Source organism: Monodelphis domestica, chromosome 2, assembly GCF_027887165.1.
Source record: "Monodelphis domestica isolate mMonDom1 chromosome 2, mMonDom1.pri, whole genome shotgun sequence".
Lineage (NCBI taxonomy): Eukaryota > Metazoa > Chordata > Mammalia > Didelphimorphia > Didelphidae > Monodelphis > Monodelphis domestica.
In genome coordinates this window covers 136739551-136751386 of record NC_077228.1, presented here as the reverse complement: position 1 = coordinate 136751386, position 11836 = coordinate 136739551, and the positions used below count along the sequence as shown (strand labels likewise).

The window sequence follows — 11836 nt, the reverse complement described above, 5'->3', positions numbered from 1 at the left end:
CTTATTTCAGTCTCTGTCTCCACAGTCAACCTTAAAGTTCCTCCTTGGGTAAAAGAGGTAAGGCTCTCCTAAAGAATATCTAGAAATAATGTTTAAAAAAAAAAGAATATCTAGATATTTTTACCTTCCTCTCTTTGCAAGTCATTAGCAGGAAAAGGAGCCTTTGCCTTCAGCCACTTCATATTAGAAAAACTTTAAATAAAGTCTGCAATGGTAACTATCTCTAAACAATGCCCTAAATGACCCGTCACCTTTCCTGGATATTCAGGAAATGGAAAAGGTTAAATGTTGATGGGACTGTTCCAATCAGACTCCTCTGCCCCAGAAAGAAATGTAGATTCTGAATCAACATAGTAACAATTCACATTTATATAACTGTTAAAGGGTTTCTTTTCCTCACAATTAACCAGTGAAGTGAGTAGTACCATTATTATTATCCCTTTTTCAGGAAGAGGAAACTGAGCCCAAGAGAGGTTAAGTCACTTGCCCCAGGGTCACATACCTGCATGGAGAGTCAGAATCTGAATTCTGGTCTTCTGACTTCCATTTCAGCATTCCTTCCCACTCTAGCCAACCTTTCCTGTCAATGGAAACCCTCCAAGAGAAGAGATTTCCTTGTCTCAACCCTCTCTGGGGACAACTATCTGTTTTCTAAAACCGATCAATTTTCCCCAACCCTATGGAATGAATTATTTCTCGCCTCTATCTCTCCCACCTGGGAAAGCCAAGTCTACTTGCAGTTCTGGGTCAAGACCACTGCCACATAAATCTTCTTCATGCCTAAATCTAGGTATCTTAAGCTTCTGCCCAAAACTTTTCCTTAGCTTCTTCTTGCCTTTTGAGTAAAATTCCAACTATTCTTCTTGTTTTACAAAATCCTTCGACATCTCTTACCACCAGCCTTTCTTGCCATATCTGCTTTTCTATCCCTTGTTCTACTCATTGTGTATTTATTTTATCTTCTCATAACTCACACAGCCCTTCTGTAGACCTTTGCTCACACTGTTTCCCATGTCTAGAATTCGTTTCCTAGCCTGAAGCCCACAGTTGAATTTTCATCCATCTTTTAAAGCCCTCCTGCAGAAAAGACTGATCCCCCTTAGTCCCCACTGATCTTTCCCTGCTCAGAAGCAGAAACTGAGGCCCAGAAAGAGAGTGACTTATCTAAGGTCACGTCCGTATTGATTATGTCTCAGACCTTACCCAGGCCTTTATTTACATCATTCTTATTTGGTATGATGGTTATTTTCTGTTGGAGGCACCTACAACAGGCAGCATGTAGTGTGCTGGACTTGGAGTCTGGAAAACTTGTGTTAAAGTAGTTATGTGAGGCTGCAAGTCACCTAAATTCCCTTAGCCTTATTTTCCTCGTTTGTAAAATGGGAATAATAATAGAATCTACCTCTCGGGATTTGTTTAAGTGTCAGCCGAGAGAACAGATGTGGAGATCTTTGCAAACCTTAAAGTTTGCTTTTCAGAAATGCGAGCTGTTGTGATCACAGGGTCCTGTTGAACAGCAAGCTTCGTGAAGATAGAGGCTTCTTACAGACATTTTCTATCTCCCCAGTACCTAGGATCAGGCTTTGCAACACAGCCACTTGGATTGCTTTCCTTAAACTGAACTGAATTGAACTGACGTAGTAGAAGGTAAAACTTGCCCTGGACATAAGTAAGGGCAGCTGCTTCCATGCTCCCTGCTGGTTAAGTCCCTTTATGAGGTTACCAAGCTCAAGAATGGGTTAATTCCAGGGCAAGAGTCTGAAGGCATCAGCATCTCCCCTCTGGCCCTTTGAGTTGCTGAGAACTACAGCAAATATTTTGCTGGGTTGCTTTCTTGTTTATTTTTTTCTCTCTTTTTGGAGGGGAGACTGTTGGGGTTCATGCAGGAGAAGAACAGTGGGATTTGGAGCTATGACACCTTGGGCCTTTCACTCCTCTAAGATGTGACCATACCTGCTGGGTTTTGTCCCACCATGTGGCACAGATTGACTCACTGACTATTTAATATTTATGAGACACCAGGCTGGGGCAATTTTCAAAGGCTGATTGTCACAGATTGGGAAGCAGCACCAAACAGGACACTCCTGCACCTTTTGGCTTGACTTAAAAACACAAATGTTGGCACAAAGTGGCTCCTTTTCCTGATAATTACTTGCAAAAAGAGGCACCAAATATTTTTTACAGAGAAAATAGGAAGGTTGGCTATTGGAAGAGAGAGAGAGAGGGGAGTGAGTTTAATCGTGGAAGAGTACTAGACTTATAATGAAAGGAACTTTAGGGCTTTCTGAAAACAACCTTCTTTCTTCCTGTCTTTCACTAATGCCATCAGCTCAATGATATCCAGCCAGGACCTGGGAACAGGGAGGGCAGAGAAAAGGGAAGAGAGGTTAAGTGTTTATAAACATTTGTTTCTCTCTCTTTTCATATCCCATTGCCAGGATTTCTTTTCGTTCATGATATTTCTAAATCTCAAAGCTATGTCCCCTCTATTCAGCCATACTCTTTTAAAAAGGGTGGGCTAGGGCAGCGAGGTGCTCCAAGCCTAGAGTCAGGAGGACCTGGGTTCAAATTTGGCTTCAGATACTTCCTAGCTATTTGACCTGGGCAAGTCACTTAACTCCAATTGCTTGGTCCTTGACCATCTTCTTTCTTAGAATTGGCACTAAGATAGAAGGCAGTGGTTAAAAAAAAACAAGTCAAATAGATGGGCCCTGGTTTTTGAGTCCTCCTCATTCTGTATATTCCAAGCCGATGCCCTCATTCTCCTCCAATATTTCCATAACATCATATAATAACCCCCAAACCAGTGACTACATTTCAACTCTCTCTAGGGAAGATTATCTGTTATATAACAGATCTGTATCCCCAACCCTAAGGGATCAGTCTCTATGGCTATATTCATTTCTCATCTGGTAAAGCCAGGTCTGTGTACTATACTGGGCCAAGAGCACTGCCATGCATCTTCCCTATTGTACATACATTTAGGTATCTCACTCTTCTGCTCAAAACCTTTCCATGGCTTCCTGATGCCTACTGAGTAAAATTCAAACTATTCATGACTATATAATAATAATAATAATGATAATAATAATAACAGATAGGTTTTATACAGTGTTTTAACATATGCAAAGTTCCTTACATAAGTTATTTCTTATTATCTCCATTTTAATGATAAGGAAAATAAAGCTAAACAGGATTAAGTGACTTGCCCAGGGTCATACAGTTAGTGTCTAAAGCAGGAATTAAACGCCATCCCCAACCGTCTACTCCATCATTTAGTTGTCATAATATCTCTAAATCCAAGAATCATGAGCCTAGAACATACAAAGAGCTTTGGAAGTAGAGGAATACACTAATTTGTCTAAATCCTTCTATTCCTTATAAGAATTCCATAAAAATGAAAACCCAAAGAAGCCAGAGATGCTGCTAGGAGTGAAAGGATTTCCGCAGAACTTGGTTTGTCTAATATTTTTCCCAGAATTTTCCCAGAATTTCTACTCTCTATCACCAGGCTTGGATGAAGTTAACTATGGAACTCTTGAGAATGTCTTTGCTTTCTGTTAAGGCTGTGCCAAGTTGGTAAAGCCAACTTTTCAGCATTCTGGAGTTGAATTATTCCTCTCCAACAAGCCTTTTGCTTTCTATGAGCGTGGATCCCTTTGCCAGTGTTTAAGAAACAAGAGAAGGATTAGATAGGACCATGAGAACCCTATATGTAAGAGTTTAATCTCATGTTCCCTTTTCCAGGATTAGGGATACTCAAATCAGTTCCCTTTCTTTCATATGAGACCAGCTTTCTCATTTTACAGAAGAGGCCACTGAGTATCATATCAGCAGGGTCATAGGATCATGGATTTAGAAATGAAAGAGATATTCAGGGTATTTAAGTCCAACAGCCTTGTTTTACTAACAAGGAAACTGACTCAGAGGCATTAGGTCACCCAACCAGTAAATGTGAGAGGCAGGTTTCAAACCCAATCCACACACTCCTATTCCGGCACTATCCATTATGCCATGTGGGTCTGAGCCAAGGTCTTTCTGGCAAGGCAGGGACAACTGGCCTTAATTTTAATAGAATTTCTAGAGCGGCATGACTGGATCTGCCTCTGCTTTACACTTCTTGGGATTTCTCTTGATTTCTTGCCAATGATCTGAGAGGTTTCATTAACTTGGATTTGCTTCCCCAAGTGATTGATCCAGTCCAAAAAGAATCTTCTCTAAAATCGCCCCTACTATGCCCTGGTGTTTGCCATTATAAAGTTTTAAGATTGTTTTTAATCTCTACTTTCTGCCTATTTAGTATATAGCATACCAGATATGAAAGAAGTTTTAGGATGTTTTCTTTGATTTTACCATCACACGGATTTTATTAATAAATTTTATTTATTTATTTTATTTATTATTCATTCATTCAAGCTCACAGTTCCTAGAGGATTGTGACTTCTGAAGAGTCTGGACTGTGTCTCAGTTTCCTCAATTATACAAGAGAAAAATGAAGAGATTCCTGGGGCTCTAAATACTGGGAAAAGCCCAGAGTCCACAGGGTTTCAGACAGGAGCCAGCCCTGAACACAAAGGAATTCAAGCCTACAGAAGTGCAGCTGTTTAGAAAAACTGTATGTCTGCTGCACAGATTGTGCCTGGAAAAGGGGCTGAAGCAGGGTCTCAAGAGAGACAGTGAGATCCAATTCTCCCCCCCCCCCCCCCCCAATGCTCCTGCTGAGACAACAATATTTTGTATATTCTTCCCAAGACATTAACTTGTCTGCCTAATGGGCTTCTAACCCCAGGGAGTCTTAGGGGGTGTGACCCTCCTGTCTGCCCTCCTCCCCTCTCTGGGCCTTCAATGCTTCCAGCTGTCTATATAAGCAAGCCCCCTGCCTCTGCCTCTGCATACAGACAGCTGAGCCAGAAGCATCTTTCCAAGCTGTAACTTTTGGAAAACTGCCCTGGTTCAAGGGCTCATAATCCAGTCAGACAGCATGGGGTACCAAGTCCTGACCTGGGCAATGTGGGGACTGCTCTTAGCCAGCATCAGCGCAATCAAGATAGAGGAGAAGATTCAAGAGAGCCTGCTGAGACAGCTGCACCTCACGGCAGCCCCTGTCCTGGCGAAGACAGAGGTGGACAACCTGGTCATCCCAGACCACGTGAGGACCAAATATATCTCTCTGATGAAGCACACCTCTGAGGCACCTTTCTCCCGGGAGAAGAGGCACAGTCAGACCATTGCAGGTAACAGTCTTGGCCCTGCTCCTTGTTCTGGGGCTTGAACTGCCTTCTATTACCCACATTTCACTGGCAGCAGTGAGAGGCTCTGGCTTGGGACTTCCAAGTGAACATTAGGGGGAGAAGGACCCACTTGGCAAAAGAGCCTGGGTGGAGGTAGGGATGGTGATCGTTGAAAACAGCACTAGTCTGGGATACGGGAGACCTAGATTGTCCCCAAGCCCATCCGTGATCCTCTGTGAGACCTTTGAAATGGTACCTAGCCTCTCTGCCATGGGGGCAATACCTATGTTACCTAAGAGGATCATTGTGGGCATAAAACATGACCATATGTATGACAGTGTCGTGAAAAGTGTAAGGAAAGGATAAGGTGCATATCTAAAGCATTGGAGAATGGTCCCCCACAACTTCTTGATGAATAAGCCATGATGTCTTGTCACTCAAGAAGCTGAGGATTAGAATTGGGTGGCATAGCCTCAGATCCTTGGGCCAAGTGCCAGTACTAGAACTGACTATTATCTCTCTGCTAGTAATAGCCAAAGGCACACTGAGAAAAAGACAAAGAGGGGGAGTGAGAAGGTGGAAAGAAAGAAGGAAGGAGGGGTTGAAGGAAGGAAAGAGGGATGGGTGGATGGGTAGACAGATGGATAGCTTGGTGCAGTGGATCAGATACTAGCTTTGAAGCTAAGACCTGGGTTCCAACCCTGACTCAGATACTTATAAGCTGTGTGATGACAAGTCACTTAATCTTTCTAGCCTCAGTTTCCTCATCTTTAAGTAATATTAGACTTGATGATCTCTAAGATCCCTTCTAGCTTTAACCCCACGTTCTTATGATCTTATGGGGCAATATAATCAACCCTGGCAGCAATATCATGGGCTACCTTCCTCTGCTTTATAGGAACTGGGGGCAATGATTCCTTTATAGACTCCCATTCATGGCCTAGAATTTGGCAGTGAAGTGGAGGCAGATCCCACCCATCTGAGACAATATTTCCTACCTAGCACTACAACCTTTGGAGGGAAGGGGTAGGGTTGAAGGTGGGAGAAGGATTTGATCCAGCATCTCTTAGCCTATGATTACTAAATGTACTTAGAAGCAAGTCACTTATTTTTAGATAAGACTAGAACTAGAAGGGACAATGAGGATCCAAGCCCATCGTTTTACAGAAAAGGAAAACAAAGCTCAGAGAAGTCCAAGTGGTTTTTGGAGGTGAGAGCTATTTATGTAATCAAGTTAGAGTTCAGGTCTCCCACTACTCTACCTAACCTCTCTTCCTCTTTCTCAATTTCCTAATTTTTCAAATAATGGAGGAGTATTTGTTTTTGGTCAAATTCCTGGGCAAGTTGTATGGCTTATAACTTTAATCCTTTTACTTATTGGGAAAAGGAAGTAAAATAAACTAAATAGTTCCCAAATAAAAAATGTAAACAATGGTTTTGTTGTTCAGCTGTTTTTCAGTCATGTCTGATTCTTTGTGACCCATCTGGGGTCTTCTTGCCATTTCCTTTTCCAGTTCTTTTTACATATGAAAAAATTGAGGCAGACAGTGGTAAATGACTTGCTGAGGGTCACACAAGTCTGAGTCCAGATTTGAATGAGAGAAGATGAGGCTTCCTGATTCTATGCCTGTCATTCTATCCACTTTGTCACTCAGCTGCCCCACAAACTGTGGCTAGACACAACCAACTCTTGACAATAGAGCTTGGGGTAGTGGACCTTTTTTAAAAAATTAGACAGAGCATTGGGTATAGGGACAGGTATCTCTGTTATTCGAGGGGTGACGATTCAAATGAAGCTCTGCAAAACTGCTTTATTTTACTTTGGTTGTATTCATTCCCATTAATTGCTGGTCAAATTCTTAAGAAATAAATTCTTCCTGAGAAGATTAAGAGTAGCAGGGGGGCTTAGATAATTTCAGATAGGGAACTGTTTTCTTTTTAATAAAGTTTAAAAAAAAAGAAATAAATTCTTCCTTAGTCCCATGTGACCAAAAGTTTGGTAGGGCAGGAGAAGGGATGAGAGTCAAGTGTCAGGTAGGGGATGATGACAGAAGTAGAAATAGAAGAGCCTTTACTCTGGTATTACTGGGTCAAACTTGTAGTCTCTCTTCTCCTAGGACTCTGCTATACTTTTGACTCCTTCCAGACCAAATGCCATTTCTGAGGGAGGGAAGACTAAAATGACCATGGGGTTTATGTTCCACAGAAATTATGGGCAGGTTCTTCTCTGATGCCTTCAACCAGCTGCTGGTCTTCAGTATGAAGGATCGACTTCCCCCCACCAAGGAGCTTATCCAGGCTGTCCTGAGGCTCTTCAAGAAGCCATCCCCACAGGGAGAGATCAAGAGACATCACAAGATGTTCCCCTTCAACTCCTATGCCAGTGTGACCATTTCCTGGGTGCAAATCAGAGAAAATAACACCAACAGAACCTTTGTGATCGATTCCAGGTAGGAAAGGATTTAGGAAAAAGAAATGGATCCCCTAATCCTCAGCATCTACCCTGGGTTGAAGGGAGAGACTGAAGCAAAGGGCTTTTTAAATATTAATGGGTGAGAAAGAGACAGCTTGATCCCTGCAAAGATCCCAGAACCTCAGAGACAGGGTAAACTAGAGGTTTTGTGTTCATTCACTGAGCTCCTGAACTGTACAAACCTTCAGGTACCTATCTCTGTCTCAGCTTCCTCCTTACCTATTGTTCACCTCTTTCTCTTGTTGCTCAGAAGATGCAGATGTAGGGCTGATGTGCCCAGAGTATTTTCTCAGTGTTTTTCTCTTCCCCTCAGACGAGTATCCATTCATGAAACCGGTTGGATAACCTTTGATGTGACCCAAGCTGTGAATTATTGGCAGCAGCAGGGCGAGATGGCAAAGCCCCTGGTCCTAGAGGTGTCTATCCACAGGGAGAATATAAGTCCACTGTTCTCCAATGCACACAAACTTGTCTACTTCTCCTCCCAGAATCCTGCTGATGGAAAGTTGTATGCTCCCCAGCTGGAGCTCCAGACATTGGACATGAAGGAATATGGGTATGAATAAGGGAATGGACTTGAGGGAACTTCCAGGGGGAAATCCTTTGGGAATTAATTCCATTCTTGTGTTGGAGGCAAGTCATTTATCTTTTAGGATTATCCTATACAAGAATGTAAGAATACCAGGCGGGGAAAAGGAATCTTAAGTTCTAATTGGCTTGTCCAGGAGACAGTCTGTCTTGGTGCTATACTTTGCTATAGATGTTATATGTGACATAGGTGAAGGGTAGCAGAATCATCCCTCTACTTTGGCCAGTATGATCTCCCCTGGAGTGTCAACACCTAGCTCAACCTTCTGCATCCTTCTCCTGCCTCAATGCAGGGCTCTCATCTTGCTTTTTCTTCTTTCACTCACACAGTGCCCAGGGCAATTGTAACCCTGATATCCCAGTGACAGAGGCCACCCGATGCTGCCGCCGTGAGACATATGTTAACCTTCAGGGTCTGAAGTGGGCTGAGAACTGGATCTTGGACCCACCTGGCTTCAAAACTTATGACTGTGTGGGGAGCTGCCAGCAGCCAAAGAAGGAGCACCTGAACTTCAAGTGGCCCTTCTTGTCAGGAAGGCAATGCATCGCCACAGATACTGCCTCACTCCCTCTGATTGTTGCTCATAAGGAAGGAGACAAGACCTTGACCAAGGTGGTCATCCTTCACAACATGAAAGTGACAAAATGTAGCTGTACCACCGAAGGAATGCCCGTCATGAAGAAGCTAAAGCCATAAGCATACAGCTTTGGTGTGCTTCTGAAGAACGTAGCTTTAGTTAGACACTTGATCATGGAGGCTATATAACCATGGGCAGGATATATAATGGGGAAGGGGAGGTAAGAATAGAAAGTAACTTTTTTTTTAAGTAAGTCACTTCCTTTACCTGGTTTAGGCTGCCTCACTTTTTCTAGGAAGACAAGAGGATCCAGCATGAGTTCAGGAGACAGGTGTCCTGGCTATGGATGGGACCTAATTCTATTTTGTGACCTTTTTTCCCTGTTTCCAATAGTTACTGTGAACTACCTTTATTCTAAGCACTTTTATGTATAAATATTATAACTATAAAGTCCTTGAAATTAGATTTAGAAAGATGAAATTCTAACCAAACTCACTATAGCTTCAACTGTGAGTGGAAGAATGTTTACTGTCTCATTTTTCCATCAACACTCTGTGATTCCCCAACAAATTCCCAGTAAAGTTTGATTTTGTAAAGAACTATAGAACTATCTCATTTCTGATCATCAGAGTTCTATTGTGAAGCCTGGAGAGACAGATTTTTGACCTCGGAAAAATGTATGTTCTGCTGTGTCCCCCTTACATAGTAACCATGCCAAATGTAGTTAATAAGCTTAAGGGGGGGAATTGATGCTATTTCATTCTGTTTATTTGCTCAATTAAATTCAATAAACATGTATTAAATGCCTATATGCAGGCCAGTATGCTCAAATAACTAAAGCCATGATACCCTTCAACAAGGAGGTAAAAGAAGAAGTAAGACGCATTGGAGAAGAAGGGAAGATTATGGATATAAGGATGAGAAATAGGGGCAATTTCATGTAGCAATTAAATTATCACTTTTAGAATATGGTAACTTAAGGTTTTTTATTTTATTTAAATTTTTTTTTACCATATTTACATGATTCATGTTGTCTCCCTCGCCCCCCAGACTTGGCAAGCAGTTCCACTGGATTATACACATATATTATCACTCAAAATCTATTTCCATATTATTCATTTTTGTAAAAGAGCAATCTTTTAAAACCAAAACCCCAAATCATATATCCATAATAAACAAGTAATAAATCATATGTTTTCTTCTGGATTTCTACCCCCACAGTTCTTTCTCTCAACATGGAGAGCATTCTTTCTCATAAATCCCTCAGAATTGTTCTGGATTATTGCATTGCCATTAGTGGAATAGTCAATTACTTTTGATCATCCCACAAAGTTATAGTTTCTGTGTCTAATGTTATGGCTCTGCATATTTCACTCTGCATCAGTTCATGTAGGTCTTTCCAGTTCTTATAGAAATCCATCTATTTATATATATATTCTTTATAGCACAATAGTTTTCCATCACCATCATATACCAAAACTTGGGTATCTTAAATTCTTAATCTGGCTAACATTTGTAGGACTTAGTTTCCTTATCTGTAAAATGAAGGGGTTGTATTAGATGGCCTCGAAGATCCTTTCCAATTCTAAATCTATTATCACTTATAGGAAATCAATAACTTTTGAAGGCCTCAGTTCCCTAATCTGAAAAATGAGATGATCCTTAAGATCTCTTCCATATCTTCCATTTCCACCTTTACTCATAAAATGTTTTAATTAATTATTCTATGAAAAGTTAACTGTATTAACATTATGGCAAGGAGAGGAATATAGAGAGATCATAGCCCAGGGTTCTGGGTGCAGGTTCCCTTTACTATAAGAAGTGTAAATATATTCTACTCCCATCGCTATCTTCTCTGGAGTTCACTTAACCCTGTTTGCCACGGTTTCCTCAACTGTAAAATGAACTGGAGAAGAAAATGGCAAATCACTCCAGTATCTTTGTCAAGAAAACAAGAAATGGGGTCACAACACATTGGACACAATTGAAATGACTGATCAACAAACAACAAGACTGCTTCTAGCTCTAAATCCTCCCATATTATGTGCTAAAAAAAATATTCATAGCTACAGTTGTAGCTAATAATAGTTAATATATGTATATAGTATATATATTATAATAACATATAATATATACTTATATTTTAAAACCCTTACCTTCTGTTTTAGAACCAATACTATATATTCTAAGGTAGAAGAGTGGTAAAGGATAGGCAATGGGGGTTAAGTGACTGTTGGTATTTATATTTTTACAAAAAACTATGGTTTGGGGTCATAGGCCTGGCAGTATGAACTTAATGGAATGCCAGGCCTATGACCCCATAGGCACCATAGGCATCATGCATTCTTCTTGGAATCAGAAAATCAAGTTTCAGTTCCTGCCTCTGCAGGACACTGGACAAAGTATTTAATTCCTCATTGCCTCACTTCCCTTATCTATAAACTATCTCCTTCTTGGTAAAACCTTAAAGGTTTTAATATTATATTATATTGATTATTATATTTTATTATCATCTATAAGGTATAGGAGGAAACAAAATGCTTTATTCAAATAGACATAAACATTCTACTTCCTAGAAGTTAAAAAACTAAAGTCCAAACTGCCAGAGCCATGCCCACTAAGTTCTGGCTTCTGGACCAGTGGTCATGAGCACCAGAACTAAGAACTGAGGAAAGTGAGTTTCAAGATGAGACCAATGCCAGGCAAGAAAAGGATGCTTGTGGGTAGGACAAACTTCCTCTTTACCCTTCATTCATCCCTTTCTCCTTCTCAAGTCAAGGCAAGTATATAAAAGGCCTTGGACATACCTTGCAAATAGTTAACCCCTGCCCTCCCAAGATGGTGCTAGGAAAGTTCAATTTGACAGCTATTTATTAGGGACTTGTAAAAATGCAGGGCTCTAAACTAGACCTTGTGAATATGGAGATTTAATGTAGTAGTTCCTCCCCTCAAGGAACAGTAATCTA

The 11836-nt window shown here is 41.0% G+C and overlaps 1 protein-coding gene across 1 annotated transcript; it reads left to right on the top strand.

The window, feature by feature from the left end:
* Nucleotides 1-4878: 4878 nt before the first annotated feature.
* LOC100025872 (left-right determination factor 2) lies at nucleotides 4879-10058 on the top strand. The gene is made up of 4 exons (XM_001376637.4): nucleotides 4879-5234; nucleotides 7438-7681; nucleotides 8018-8260; nucleotides 8623-10058. Exons 1-4 carry the CDS (start codon nucleotides 4982-4984, stop codon nucleotides 8987-8989), a joined length of 1107 nt encoding a protein of 368 aa, XP_001376674.1. The 5' UTR covers nucleotides 4879-4981; the 3' UTR covers nucleotides 8990-10058.
* The last annotated feature ends 1778 nt before the right edge of the window (nucleotides 10059-11836 follow it).

What these genes read in the sequence shown, in the direction of transcription:
- LOC100025872 (XM_001376637.4), top strand. Translation starts at nt 4,982, where the DNA reads ATGGGGTACCAAGTCCTGACCTGGGCAATGTGGGGACTGCTCTTAGCC. An exon ending in ACCTTTGTGATCGATTCCAG is followed by an intron (nt 7,682 to 8,017) that starts GTAGGAAAGGAT and finishes TCTTCCCCTCAG; the next exon opens with ACGAGTATCCATTCATGAAA. An exon ending in TTGGACATGAAGGAATATGG is followed by an intron (nt 8,261 to 8,622) that starts GTATGAATAAGG and finishes TCACTCACACAG; the next exon opens with TGCCCAGGGCAATTGTAACC.